The sequence below is a fragment of the Bos javanicus genome, chromosome 13, assembly GCF_032452875.1.
Source record: "Bos javanicus breed banteng chromosome 13, ARS-OSU_banteng_1.0, whole genome shotgun sequence".
Classification (NCBI taxonomy): domain Eukaryota; kingdom Metazoa; phylum Chordata; class Mammalia; order Artiodactyla; family Bovidae; genus Bos; species Bos javanicus.
This window is the reverse complement of record NC_083880.1, coordinates 75,540,598-75,555,295: the sequence shown is the minus strand read 5'-3', so window position 1 is coordinate 75,555,295 and position 14,698 is coordinate 75,540,598. Positions and strand designations below refer to the sequence as shown.

The following is a 14,698-nucleotide window of genomic DNA, read 5'->3' as shown; positions in this document are numbered from 1 at the left end:
ACAGTTCGTATCCCCATTTTACAGGGAAAGAAACTGAGGTACCAAGAAGTCACAAGGCTCAAAGTCCCACGCTGGCACATAGGGAACAGCTGGGAAGTTAGCTCAGCCTGACTTCAGGGTTACTGCCTTTAACTCTCATGTTACAGAAGCAACGAGAGAAATAATAAAAAAGTACACCCGGTCTTGAAGGACTTCATCTGATTGCTCATGGCCATTCTGTGTAGTCCCCCAATAGCCCCATGGGCTCACCGCTCTTGCTATGATGCTGGTCCCACAGGTGAGGAAAGGGATGCCTGGAGAAGCCAAGCACCTCACCCAGGTCCTGCCGCAGGACACAGTGCTGACTGCAGCCGGGTCCAGGGCTCTTAACCCCTCGGGGGCACCGGTAAGTTCTTACAACACACTCTCAAGATTTTTTGTTTGTTTGTTTTTTTCTTCTCTTTTTAATCTTTGTGGCCGTTTCCATGAACAGCAGTGTTTTAGCAGGAAAAGCCGAAATGGAACAACAACAAAAAAATCAAACTCATAAGAAATACATTTCAGCTACGAAAACCCCTGGGTGAACTTAAAAAAGAAAATAAACAGCCATGAAAAGGCCACAGGGGCTGTGAACTTTTCTTTTCTACATTTACTGTACATTTGGCAGTGGGGCAATGCTATATTAGCAGATACAGATCTCCAACCAGGGCTGTGGGGGGCAGGGGAAATGGCTCTGCTGAAGTTTCTGGAAGTTACTGAGATCGGGTAGAAGACCCAGCAGGAGGCATTTTTAATGCTTTCCAGTCCTTACCCTACACAAGTCACGCTGCTGCTGTTGTGCCTCAGTTTACCCATCTGTAAATGATGGCGTGGTCCCCACTCAGGGACTTATTTTTACTTCTATAAAATGATGATTTTAAATTCTTAAAGAAAAGGACTCAGCTCAGCTTCTGAATATGGACCAATCTGACTCCAAGTTGGTGCTTTCAGGCCCCAAACTCAATCTCAATCTCTCTTGATTCCCTTCTTCTTTCAAAAACCCTATGCTTAACCCACATCTTCCATTCTGAAAGGCACACAGAGTAGTTGGAGAGTTTATTTCTCCTCTGGAACAACTTGAAAAAAAAGTTAATAGGAAGCACATGGGCATGGTGTGTGAGCCTTCTGTGTGTTTGCATTTGAAAAAAAAATACTTAAGGAGGAATATGTCAGGCTTGCAAAATGCCTGGGCTGTCTCAAGAGCAGTTTATGGCCATTAGCATTAGACTGAAGGCAGTTAATTGGGACAAAGTCCAGCTGGCATCTGGGCCATGAAGACGATAAGAAAATAACCTGGACTATTCCCATGGTCCAGTGGGAGTGGGTCAGGAGATGTTTTTCTATTTGTGAGGGCTGATGGGGGTGGGGTCTGGGCCAGGGCTCATCCATGGAGGTTGGTCTTCTAGAAGGATCTATGAGAGTGTGGAAGCGGACTAGTGTTGGGGTTATGTGCCTGGGCTCTGGATGGGAACTGCCTGGTTTGAAATCCCACTGCCACAGCCAGGTGACCTTAGGCAAGCCACTTTACCACGGTGTGCCTCAGTTTTTCCACCTGTAAGATGGGGATACAACAGAACCTAGGTCACAGAGCTGCTGGGAAGATCAAGGGGAATGTGTAATTGCAGAACAAGGGCAGCGTCTGGAGTCTGAAGGAGTCTGGGAAACAGCACTTGCAAGGGAACAGCACAGGCTCAGGAACTCTACTCTGAATCCCAGCTCTCATCACTTCCTGGCCCTTGGGCAAGCCACTTCCTCATGTTCACTGTGTTTGAAGCAGCGTTGATGGAGCCCACCTCCTGTAACTTCTGTAATACGGACCAGAGAAGAAATAACATATTCTCTACGTCCCAGTCCAGGGGTGCCTCCTGCTTCACTTTCCAGTCTCATATCCCTTTCTCACTACCCCCAGATTCAAGTCTCCATTGGAGTCTTTCAACACTGCGAGCCTTTTCCTGCCTCCAGACCTTTGCTCCCGCCGGTCCCTCTGCCTGGGCTGTCCAGTCTCCAGCTATTCACAGGCTGGTTCCTTTCCACCACTCAGGCCTCCTGACCATCTGGGCAACGTCCATCACCACTCGCTTCTTCAAGGCCCATCACAGCACCCTGTTTGGTTCTTCACGCGATTTAGCACAATCTGTTATGATCGACTTATTTAATTGTTCACTGTCTGTCTCCTTAGAAGCCCTGAGACAGTCACATACGTTTCTATTGGAAAAGCTGAAAAAAGAACTGGTTAAGATGGTTAGTTCAGTTCAGTTCAGTTCAGTCGCTCAATCGTGTCCGACTCTGCGACCCCATGAATCGCAGCACGCCAGGCCTCCCTGTCCATCACCAACTCCCGGAGTTCACTCAAACTCACGTCCGTTGAGTTGGTGATGCCATCCAGCCATCTCATCCTCTGTTGTCCCCTTTTCCGCCTGCCCCCAATCCCTCCCAGCATCAAAGTCTTTTCCAATGAGTCAACTCTTCGCATGAGGTGGCCAAAGTACTGCAGTTTCAGCTTTAGCATCATTTCTTCCAAAGAACACCCAGGGCTGATCTCCTTTAGAATGGACTGGTTGGATCTCCTTGCAGTCCAAAGGACTCTCAGGAGTCTTCTCCAACACCACGGTTAAGATCAATCCAAAGATAAGTTAAAGTTCAGGGTCTTCACAAGCCTTTATGATCAGGATTGTGCTACTGTTTACTCCCCACCTGAAGATGGGTCCCAGCACCTTATCCCCTTCAGTGGGACTCAGAAAAGACCCCCAGGGAGACAGAGGTGCCAACAGAAGCAAAGGAGGCAGGAGGTACCACAGCGAAGAGCAGGCTTTGAGTCTGGTTTGGGGCTGGGAATCCACCAGGCCCCCAAGACACTTATTGCAGCCTGTTTCTCACTGCACTTGCAGTAAAATCTAAGCTCCTTGCAGTGATGCTGGGTGGGTCAGGCAATCCCTCTATGACTCAGTTCTGTCTCCTGCAAATAATACTAGAACCAACACTTTGTGGAGTGTCATGAAGGTTGTATGAGATCATAAGCCAGTTTGTGTGGCATGTGGTGAATGCTAGGTTAACGTTAGCTGATGGTGTCATCAACAAACTCTACTGCAAATTTTTACATGGACGGTCTTCCAACGTCTGGGCATTAATGCTCATCACCTCCTTTCTCTTACATACCCCCAAGATCATTTGCTGTCTCTTCATAATGCCTTTTCCTGAAAGGATGCCCTTAACATCAATTTAAATTGTTTCCTTAATTAAAAAGACAAAGCAGCAAAACTTGCAAAGATTTTTTTTTTAGAGAAATGTAGCGTCATGCATTAGCCCACCACCTTGTCATTACTCTTTTAATTTTACACATTACTTTTCAGACTCTTGGTAGTCATTCGTACCAGCTTTCAAGAAGGAAAAAAAGAATACCAGGGGGAGGATGCCCCGAATTACTGCCATCAGCCCTCTACTCCATATGTCAGCTCCAACACACTCCCCACGGCGCACCAGAGAAGGGAAGGGGCCTTTGGATGGTGACAGGTGGGAACAGGAGAATGCAGCAGGCCAGTTCCTTAGGGTATGTGGGGTTGGTGGGAGTCACACTGGAGTTTCTTCCCTTTCTAAGGCTGCCCAATGGGGATGCGGAGCCTGGAACCTCCTGCCTGGAATAACAATGCTTTTTACCTGCTGTCCAGTATTCCCAACACCTGTCACTTCTCTGAGTCTACAATGGACTTGCCTGTCCCATCACACTTCAAATAAAAGCCAACACCTCCCCTCTGCCCTCAAGGCCTTGCATGCTTTAGCCCTGCTCTCCCCCAGACTCTCTCCTCTTATATCCTCCTAATCCTGCTCCAGCCCCACTGGCCCCTATTTTGTGCCCTAAACACATTAAGACACTCCCCCGCCCCCCCCACAGAGCTTTGGCACAGGCTGTTCCTTCTGCCAGGCATGTTCTTCCCCCTGGTCTGCGCAGGGCTGGTTCTGCCTCATACTTAGGCCTCTGTCCTATGTCACATCTTCCAAGAGCCTTCTTGATGACTATTAAAGTTACCTCTCCCACCTCTCCGGACCCCTCAACTATTCATCACTCTCTGTCCGTTTATTGGCTTCATTGCATTCAACCCCTTCTGAAATTAGCCATTTGCTATTTGCTGCCTTGTTTAATTGTCAGTCTCTCCCTCCTGCCCTTGTAATTGCCATGAGGGCAGAAGTTGTTATCTCCTCTGCCCACCACTGCAACTCCGCTACTTGAGATAGGTCCTGGCACATAGTAGGTACTCAATAAAGCTGTTGAATAAATGAATGAACGACTGGACACCCGACTCAGGCAGTACCTTCGAGACAGCAGGGAGGGGCGCAGGACTGCACTCACCATGCATCTGGTAGGTGTACGGGCTCTGTCCAGAGGCTGGGGTGCTGAAGCTGGAGCCATAGCTGAGGAAGCCACTCTGGCCGGGGGAATGGTTCAAGCTGTCTTCTGTCTTGATGCCTTGGAAGGGGAAAGAGAAGCACCAGGCACACACAATTAGGATGCTTCCTTGTCACCCGCAGAAGAGCTGCGGAATCAAGACAGCATGATTTCAGCTCTAACTCAGTCCCACGTGTCCTTCTTGGCCTGTGTATGTTAAAGGAAAACCTGAAATTGGTTGTTTTTGTTTAAAAATCAGGAGATTTCACCCCCAAAATCTAGACTTACGGCCTCTCTTGAGCAACAGGATGATCTAGAAACCTCATGACCATGTTCCCACATGACAATACACTGTCTCCAGAAGCTCCCCAATTTGTGAGTTTCCAGGTCACCATGGTTCCCATAACTGTCTCTGAGACATGGAGGTTGGTTTTTAAGGTGCTATTTTTCACCACAGTTTTTTTGGGTGTTTTTGTTTGTTTTTACATCCTAGGACGTGTTCAAGAGTGATAAAGGGAAAGGCAGGCTAAGTGGATCTCATCTTTTGCACATGTGGTCAGCTTCCTGCCTGACTCTACATTCTTATTTGCTTATTTACTCTTATATTGCTTATCTTTATCTTATAGGTGTAAAACAGTATTTCAATACTATTTAAATTTGCATTTTTTAAAAGGACACTGCTAGTTCTGGGGATGGTTTTGTAGTTATGATTTCCCTCCTTCTCACCCATTCACCCCCATAAATAAAGAGAATGCTTAATGTGGTAAAAAACAACGGATTCTGACTCAAGTGGTCTGGGCAGGAGCCCAGGACTGACGGTTTGCTTCATTACTTGGTGACCTGGACAGTTTCTCCTCCAACTCCCTCCCTTATGAAATAAGATGCTGATTCCCACTGGCAGGATTGCTGGGAGACGAAAAGAAAGGGAATGAATGAATATCTAAAGCTGTGAATGAGGTACTCACAACAATCCCATGAACTAGGCAATATGACTTTCCCCATTTTATTTTATGTTTTTTTTTTTTTTTTTTGCCAAACTGAGAGGCAGGCATATGGGAGCTTAGTTCCCGGACCAGGAATCGAACCTGCACCACCTGCAGTGCAAGCATGGTATCTTAACCACTGAACCATCAGGGAAGTTTCTCCCCATTTTAAAGATGTGGAAACTGAGGTTCAGAAAACCAGGCCACTTAATCAGAGTCTTGCGATTAGCAGGTAACTCTGAAGTCTGGGTTTTCTTTGCTTTCTCTTGGTGCCTCTCAGTAATGGGTGTGAAGGGGTTTTATGCACTAGATGGTACACGACTTCACCGACACTTATGACAGCAACTTGGCTAACTTGGTGCCGGAGCCTCGCTGTCTTCTGTCTAGGCTTTCAACAGGACTTCCTGTTGAAAAAAGTACTCCACACTCATGACCTCCTTGCCTCTGGTTTCCTGTTTAATTTAAAAAAAAATTTAGCATTTTTACAATTTAAAGTGAGAGATGTGTGACTCTTTTTTTTCACTTGAACACTTTGAGGCCACCGAAGGGTTATTAGTTGACCTAATTCCATATTGTTGTGTGTCAGGGAACAGGGAAGTCTGAGAAGAGGGAAAGAAATGAGGGAACGGCCAGCTGGTGGGCAGTCAGAACGCAACTCTGGTTGATTGAATGTGCCATCGTATGTGGCCCATTTCATGGAGGCCCCAAACAATCCAATAGTAACGCCAAAGGTCGCTGATGACAGATTACCATAACAAATATAGACATGATGCAAAAGTCCAAAATATTGCCAATATGTAACACAGAGAGATGAAGTGAGCAAATGTAAAAATGGCCATGACAGACTAGCTCAAAGCACGGCCCTTCAATTTGTTAAAAAACAAAACAAAACAAAAAAAGAAACCCCACAGTATCTGTGAATCATAAGAGAGCAAAATGCTGTAAAACAAGGCATGCCTGTACACCCATTCAATTATGTATTATCTGTGGCTGTTATCAAAATACAGGGTAGACTTGAGTAGCTTTGATAGACACTGTATGGCCTACAAAGCGCAAAATACTTATTATCAGGCTCTTTACAGAAAAAGTTTGCCAAGCTCTACCCTACATAAGGCCTTCCCAGGTGGCACACTGGTAAAGAATTCACCTGCTAATGCAGGAGACACAGTTTTGACCCCTGGGTCGGGAAGGTCCCCTGGAGAAGGAAACAGCAACCGGCTCCAGTACTCTTGTTTGGAAAATCCCATGGATAGAGGAGCCTGGAGGGCTACAGTCCATGGGGTCGCAAAGAGCTGGACACGCCCGAGCACACATAGCAGTCCAAAGAAAGGCAGAGCAATGATATTAATAAAGGGAAAGGGGCAGTAACCAGCAAATCCAGGGATGTGGGTATTTGACAAGAAAGGGAGATAACCTCCCTTTATTTTTCATGTTGGATGGTCAGCTCACGGTTATTTATAGTGCTACTCTTTTACATATGTCTTAAAAGTTGCATAACATTGTGTTTGCATAACAAATTGAGAAAAAAGTACTCCACACTCCTGACCTCCTTGCCTCTGGTTTGCTCAACTGTGTTATTATTTCCCTGCAGCTATTTAAACAAAGGTAATAACACAATTTGCCAAGGAGCAAGGAGAAAAGTTTCCTAACAAGATTCAACAAGGTTTGTCCAGACGGTGAGCAAACACCGCCTGCTCTGGCACAGGCATGTGTGAAAGGAAAGGGCTTTTCAGCCCACCTGTCATTACTCAGTGATGTGGACATACCAGGTGTATGGCAGCCTGGCTGCTACTGTACTGACTGAACGTTTCCCTTGGGCCAGGCCCCGTGAGCTAAGCCCTTAATATAGATCAAAGGCTGACACATTGTGGTCCGTGGACCCACTGTGGCCCACTGTTTTTTTGTGTAAATAAAGCTTTATTAGAACACAGACACATTCATTAGTTCACATATTGTCTGGCTGGTTTCATGCTCCAACGGCAGTGCTGAGTGGCTGTGATAGAGACTGCATGGCCCAGAAAGCTGAAAATACTTAGGAACTGGCCCCTTAAAGAAAAAAGTAGCTGATACTGGATGTAGATGATCCCATTTACAGCAACAACAATGGTTAGGAAGCCAGACTTAGTATCACTCCCATTGTATGAAGGAGGTGACTCGCCCTGGGTCTTAGGACCAGCTAAGGGGCAGAGGTGGGGTGTGAACCCAGGATATGTGGCCTTGCCCCTTATGTTGTATTCTGAGGGCAGAGAGCCTCTGAAAGTAACTGGGACTGAAAAATGACTTTTGACCAAATTAATTTCCACCGGATGCCATGTTTTGTCTGGAAGCAGAGCTAGGGTTCTCTTTTATGCTGAAAAATAATCTGGTTTCATGTGTCTTGACTGTCAGCCAGGCAGGTGACTCACCTGTGATTTTATCACCTGTCTTCTGGCACAGGAGGGACAGAAGTTAGAAAAGATGCCCACACCAGTTGGCCGAGGTCCATCACAGGTAATCCCCCAGGATTTCTGAAATGTGTGCTCAGGCAGCAGAGCTCAGCGGTGAGGGGCTTGGACTCCAGAGCCCAGGCTGCTGAGTGTAATTCCACCTCTACCACTGACCAACTGGGGGACCCTGGGCGAGTTATTTATCCTCTCTGAGCCTCTATTTATTTATCTCTTCAAAGAGGATAATGATTGGTCCTTCCTTCAAGAGTTGAGTAGGGGCTTAAAAGAATGAGTGGATACAGAGCCCTGAGGACTGTGGGTGGCAGCATCTCAGTGATACAGCATCTCAAAGACACAGCATCTCAGTGATGGCGTCTCTGATGGATTTGCGACCCAGTGTCCCACAACTTGTCACTCCTAACGCCACAACTGTTCTTGAATATGTCTATCTCTGTCTGTCTACTGCCCCCAGCAGGCTTCTACCATCACTCCACTCCAGGCTTCATCAGTCTCCCAATCTGCCTTCCTGTTTCTCCTCTTGCTTCTCTCCAATCCAATCTCCCCACAGCAGCCAAAGTGATCTTTTTTTTTTTTTTTTAAAGATACATTTATTTACTTTTTGGCTGTGGTGGGTCTCTGTTGCTGCACGCAGGCTTTCTCAAATGACAGAAAGCAGGGGCTACTCTTCATTGTCGTGTGGGGCTTCTCGCTGCAGTGGCTTCTCTTGTTGCAGAGCACAGGCTCTAGGCAGGCGGGCTTTGGCGGTTGCAGCGAGTGGGCTCTAGAGCGCTGGCTTAGTAGTTGGAGTGCACGGGCTTAGTTGCTCTGAGGCATGAGGGATCTTGCCGGATCAGGGATTGAACCAGTGTCCCTTGATTGCAAGGTGGATTCTTAATCACTGGACCACCAGGGAAGCCCCAGAGTGATCTTTAAAAACCCCAGATTGCATCAGATAGCCCTATGTTTATAGACCTGTTTATAGACCTATGTTTAAGTTCCTGTTTCACTGGAATAAAGTCCTCCCCAGGTGCTAAGACTGCCCATCTCGCCTGTCTCATCTAGGTCCTGTGTTCCAGCCACGGGGCTTCTAGGGTTTGCCAAACCCATCTCCCCAGGATTCCCAGGCATCCTCTGCCTGGATGCCTCTCTTCCCGTGCTCACTAACGGTCATCTCTCAGTTCTCAGATGACAGCTCCTTGTGTAAAAGACCTTTCTTGGAGCTGGAACCCAAGTTAAATCTTCCTTGTTCTGTTCCATTTCACGATCTTGTCTTCCTTCATCCCATGAATCATAATTTGAATTTATGCTTTAAGCTACGATTTTTAAAAGTTCATTTGTTTTTTCTCCCTCTAGGCCAGGGGTTGTAAGCTTAAACGTCTTCAGGCAGCTAATTCAATTGAGTAATGAGGGCTAGGAGAGGACTGTGGCCAACAAAGGCTAACAGGGTCAGCCCTACACAGTTACCTACTGTTGATGCAAAAATGTGGGCCCAGTGCTGCCCAGTCATCTGTTGTTTGTTTTTTTTCAAAGACATTAGAAATACGAATTTCTACGTAAACACTTTCGATTTAAAAACTGGCAATTAATTTTGCAAATGTCAAGTATATATTATAGGTTAAAAAATATCCAAGGGCCACCTTATCTCAGTTCTAGATTATCTTGGCAGAACCCAGGTAGAAGTAAAGATAACTCAGAGGAAAACATCGGAAAATGGAGAGAGACATTTTCCTCCTGATATCCTCTGAGCACCTGGATCCAGCCATACCTGATATCAGCAATGTCCCCAAGCTTACCAGTATGTGAATCATTAAATTTCCATTTTCTCTAAGCCAGCTTGGGTTAAGTTTCTTACCCTTGCAATCAAAAGAGGCCTTGACATAGTCTCTAGAACTTGAACTGTATTGAAAGTGTCTGTCCTTCTTCTCTATCTCTAATCCAAAATCAGGCTGGCTGCATGCCTCTTTCTGCATTTAACTGAAGCGTCTGGGCAGAATGAAGACCATGATGTTAGGGATCCTGGGGAAAGCAAGGGCTTGGTCAGGTACTCACTGTAAGAAGGGATTCCATAGGCTTGTGCTGGAGGTGGGTAAGCCGTGTAGGGGGTAGCTTGCTGGATCCCTGCACTGTACTGTGTCTGGCTGTAGGCTGCCATGGCCGAGGGAGGCTGACCAGGTGGGACACGCGGGCAAGGTCTGTGTGGAAGAAAGAAGATTAAATCTCCAAGCCCAACCTAGCACATCCCTCCCTCCTGGTATCACCACTACCGCTATTTCCCTTAGGGTATTTTTTATTTTTTTGGCCTTGCGACTTTTGGGATCTTTCCTCCCTGATCAGGAACTCCAGTCCCAGCAATGAGAGTACTAGTCCTAGTCCCTGGACCACCATGTACTCTTTCCAGGAAAGAGACAACCTACATGTTCATCAGGTCCTATTTCAGTTTCCTTTCCTGGGCACCAGGAAAATGACACTTCCTGGGTCCCTTGCAGTCAGATTCAACCACGTGACTGGATTCTGCTCAACACAGCAGTTTAGCCAATAAAACCGTCTCCTCGAGACCTGCTGCCCTCTCTCCTCTTTCAGCAGCAAATGTGGAGGGTGCCAGTTGAGAGGGCGGAGCCAACAGGGTTGCACCCTGGAACCCCGAGTCAGCCTGTGGAGGAGCGCTGCCTTGGAGAGATCCATGCGATTCCTGGGCTTTATGTAAGAAAGAGACCGTTGTTGTGTTAATCCACCGGGACCAGGGTTTATTGATTACTACAGTAGAGCCCATTCCGCTGTGACTTTCTACCCTTAGACACATTCCCAACTGATACAGCTTTGACAGGGTTGCCAGTCAAGATGCCCTGCTCTAGGCTACGGGGTGGGCATAGGGTGCAAGATTATCCAATCAGATTCTATTCTGGGAACTGAAATCCTGAGCTGAATAATTCATTCCAACAACCACATTCTGAAAAGACTGTTTTTATTCCCTTCCTATTGCTTGGATCCCAGAAGCGGTCCTATTCCGGGTCTTTCTCAAGACCTGATCATTCCAGTTTCAATTTCACTGTGAGCTACTCCAGATGCTTCAAAAAAAAAAAAGAGAAGAAAAAAAAAAACAGCTCCTTTCGGGCTTATATCAGCTGGTGTCTGGGCTTCCCAGAGGGTGCTAGCGGAAAGAATCTGCCTGCTGATGCAGGGGACGTAAGAGATGCGGGTTCAATCCCTGGGTTGGGAAGATGCCCTGGAGGAGGAAATGGCAATCTGCCCCAGTATTATTGCCTGGAAATACCTACGGACAGAGGAGACTAGGTCCTTTGGGTCACAAAGAGTTGGACACAACTGAGCATCTGAACACAGCTGGGGTCTATTTGTCTTACTTGCAACCAAAGAACACAAATGAATTCCTTACTCCAAGATGAATAATCGGTTCCATAAGGGCTAGGACTTAAGGGCCACTGAGGGACTTCCCTGGCAGTCTAGTGGTTAAGAATCTGCCTGCAAATGTGGGAGACATGGGTTTGATCTCTGGTCTGGGACGATCCCACATGCCACGGGGCAACAAAGCCCGTGTGCCACAACTACTGAACCCATGTTCCCTGCAAAGAGAAGCCCACACACCGCAACTAGAGATTAGCCCCTGCTTGCCCCAACCAGAGAAAGGCTGTGAGTGGCGATGAAGACCCAGTGTAACCAAAAATAAATAATACTAGGAAAAAATCCTAGAAAAGTAAATAAAGGGCTGCTGACCTACGACGTCCGTAAAACAATGACTGCTAGTAACCCCTGAGCTCTGACCACAGGCTAGGCATTGTGTCTCACAGGCCTGATGTGGTCTACATCACATCAATACTGATATCAACTTCCTGGGGTAGAGGCTCTGCTAACTCCCATTTTAGAGAAGAGAAAACTGAAGCTCAGAGACCAGAAGTCACGGCTAGAAAGCGGGAAATCCAGAATCTGAACTTGGAAGTGTGACTCCTGAGCCCACACTTGTAACCATGGAGCTTTGCTGCTGCTCAGGGACAGGCCTGGGACTGACTCAGTCCTGCAGGCAGCAATAAATAAAGTCAAGGTTAGCTCATTCTAACCGGATGGGGACAAGACGGTGAATCTACAGATGCAATTTCTTTGGCCAGTGCAGTCTTTTTCTTAATTTGGAGTCGCCAATATTTTAATACCAGGAGAGATTCACACATGAACATACACACTCCTTATTTTCCCCTTCTCTTGCACAGCAGATGCTTTGGAAAGCCTGGGTCTGCTCTCCTGGACGCTGTATTCAGCTGGATTTGAGACTTTCTTCTGACTCTCACATTGTCCTCAGCAGTCCTTCCTGTGATAAAAAACACTGACAATTCTTGGGTCTATGATGCGCCAGGCACTGTCCTGATTACTGTATGTGGACTGGCTCATTTAAATCTCATAGCAACTGTGACAACCCTTGGAGGCACTTACTATTCCCATCCCCATTTTACAGATAAGAAAACTGAGGCAGAGAGAATGCACACAGCTGATCCACAATTTGAATCCTGGTTCCAGAGGCCACGTCCTTAACCACTCCACTAGGACACCCAGACCCTTTAGGTCAAAAACCCAGACTCTAAAGTTCTGTGCAACTTGACAAACTGTATCTAATCATTCTGACCAGAGTTTATCAGTAGATGGTAATGAGATTCCCAAACTGGTATCTGATTCCATTTTGATCACATTAATACAGTAAAACCTTCTCATTTCCAGAGTTTCTCCTACATATGAAGCCTAATGGCATGTATGAGACACATGTAAAAATTCACAGAATTATAAAAAGATGTTCTCAGGCCCCCTTTCCTTTTGACAACTTCTGTGCCAAAGGGTCAGGGAATTTGTTCCAAGATGCATAAGAAAGTCGCTTGAACTGGAGACACCAGATCCAGTATTGGAAGGTGTTTCATCAGTCAAGATTCCCACCCTATGAGGTGCCTGGAAACACATCCAGAGCATGGGACTTAGCACTGAGCAGAGAATTTTATTTGAAAATGTTCCCAATTTACACCTATCTGGAAGTAGAAGGTGGAAATCCGAGATGATCAATTCCTGCTTCCCATCAAAACTGATGTGAATTTCATGGAATAAACTGGGGGTCAAATGAAAAGCCAGAGAGAGGACAAGGAAGCTCTCTAACCCCAAGGCCACAAAACAAGTTAGGTAGATTTAATAGACCTCAGTTGCTACTGACAACCCCCAAAATATCTTCTGGAGGGAAAGGAGTGCTGAGAAAGTGTGTTCCTTACAAACAGCTTCTCCGGGGTCGTCTGGGGAAGAGAATATCCAGCTATGGAGGAGGTGAGTATTCAGAGGAGGGCCATGCTGACCATCCTGCCAAGGCTGGGGCTTCTCACACTGCGGGGTGCAGACAAGGCAGCTCCCCAGTTGCCTTGGGTAAGCCCTGTCCATCACCAGGCTCCCACCGACCCCTGGACGCAGCTCTAGTGGAGTATTTGTACGGTTCACCATATTGAGCTCTCTCATCTACTGGTCCATTTCCCACTAGACTGGAAGCTCTCTGAGGGTAGGGGCTGTGTCTCATTGATCCTGCAAGTCTCCAGAGCTCCTAGGAGATTTGGTTATTGAGCAGTGTTGGGTGAATAGTGGAGTAGGAAGAAGGGAAGAAGGAGGAGAGAGAGATAAGAGAAAGGAAAGGAAGGAAGGAAAAACAGAGAGGGAGAGATAGAGAAGCAAGAGGGAGACAGGAACGGAGAAAATCTATGTTAGGAAAGGACAGGAAGGAAAGAAAGAAAGGATTGAAAAAAGGAGAAGAAAACAATAGCCAACACTCCCGGAACAGTCTATTCCAGACCCCATTCTAAGTGTCTTTTATGTGAAATAGACATCAGGATTGTTCCCTTTTTCCAGATGGGGAGACTGAGGCCTGGGGAAGTGGGGGTCATTTGTTCAAGGTCGCTCAACCAGTTAAGAGCATCACTGGGATTCCTCTCCAGGGAGTCTGGCTCCAGAGCCTCTGCCTCCAAGGAGAAAAGGGAGAGAGAGTGAGAGGAAGCTAAGGCAAGGGTACTTACCTTGCAAAGAGCTGGGACACACTCCGAGCCGATGTGGTGATGCCTGGAGAGGAAAAAAAGATTTGAAGGACTTGAGCTGTCAGTGAGATGGTCCCCAGAAGCTGTGACTTCAGATGCCAGGTTGAGGGGGAAGAAACTCATGGAGTTGCTGTCAGGGACTTTCTCAAGCACACAAGCTTATCCAAGCCACATCAATGTAGCACTTTTTCCTTCTTGAAAAGCCTTCTCTGGGTGTGCTTTGTCTCCAGGTACTAAGTGAAAGACTATGTATATACAATCTATAGCATCTTGAAACATCAGGGTGGAATCCATCCCCCCACCCACTGTACAGATGGAGAAATGGAGACTAAAGAGACAGAAAGAATGTGCTTGAGCTAGGCCCATGACTAGATGTCAGCTGGCACCATTTCTACTGCTGGATGGAGACCCACTCTTTTCTTTGCTTTAAAGGCAACCCCAGAAACCCAGAAAGGCAGATACTGGTTGGCTTTGGCTATCCGACACCCATTTTCCTTCCTTCTGAGGACATCACATTAATATTCCTCCTCTCCCTCCCCAGTTTCAGTCCGTGGGGTTCAGGTGGGGCTGGCTCCAGCACTTAGGGGAGACACATCTTGGATTGTCTCCAAGGCTCCAACTAGAGTGTGGGGAGGGAGATGGGAGACGCCTAAAGTCCTGGTACAAGGACTGTGTCCCTGGGCACTCAGCCTCCAACCATGGTTGGGAGGCAATGATCAGGAGATGATGAAGAGGTGATACAATTTTGCTGGGAGAGATTTTGCCAAGAGGATCATTTCAAACACCATCAGTTCACTGGGGAGGATTTTGTGCTGTGTCATCTTGAACAAAGAC

General features: G+C 46.8%; 1 protein-coding gene across 4 annotated transcripts in view; it reads right to left on the bottom strand.

Moving 5' to 3' along the window:
* EYA2 (EYA transcriptional coactivator and phosphatase 2) overlaps positions 1 to 14,698 on the bottom strand; it is a 262,777-nt gene that overhangs the window by 147,099 nt on the left and 100,980 nt on the right. For 3 of the 4 annotated variants that reach the window (XM_061437833.1, XM_061437832.1, XM_061437831.1), the window contains exons 3-5: positions 13,847 to 13,889; positions 9,858 to 10,000; positions 4,364 to 4,480 (exon numbers count right to left, since the gene is read on the bottom strand). In XM_061437833.1, coding sequence (XP_061293817.1) covers positions 4,364 to 4,480; positions 9,858 to 10,000; positions 13,847 to 13,889 — 303 coding nt within the window. The remainder of the gene's footprint in view (positions 1 to 4,363; positions 4,481 to 9,857; positions 10,001 to 13,846; positions 13,890 to 14,698) is intronic. The other variant, XM_061437834.1, reaches the window with a different exon arrangement.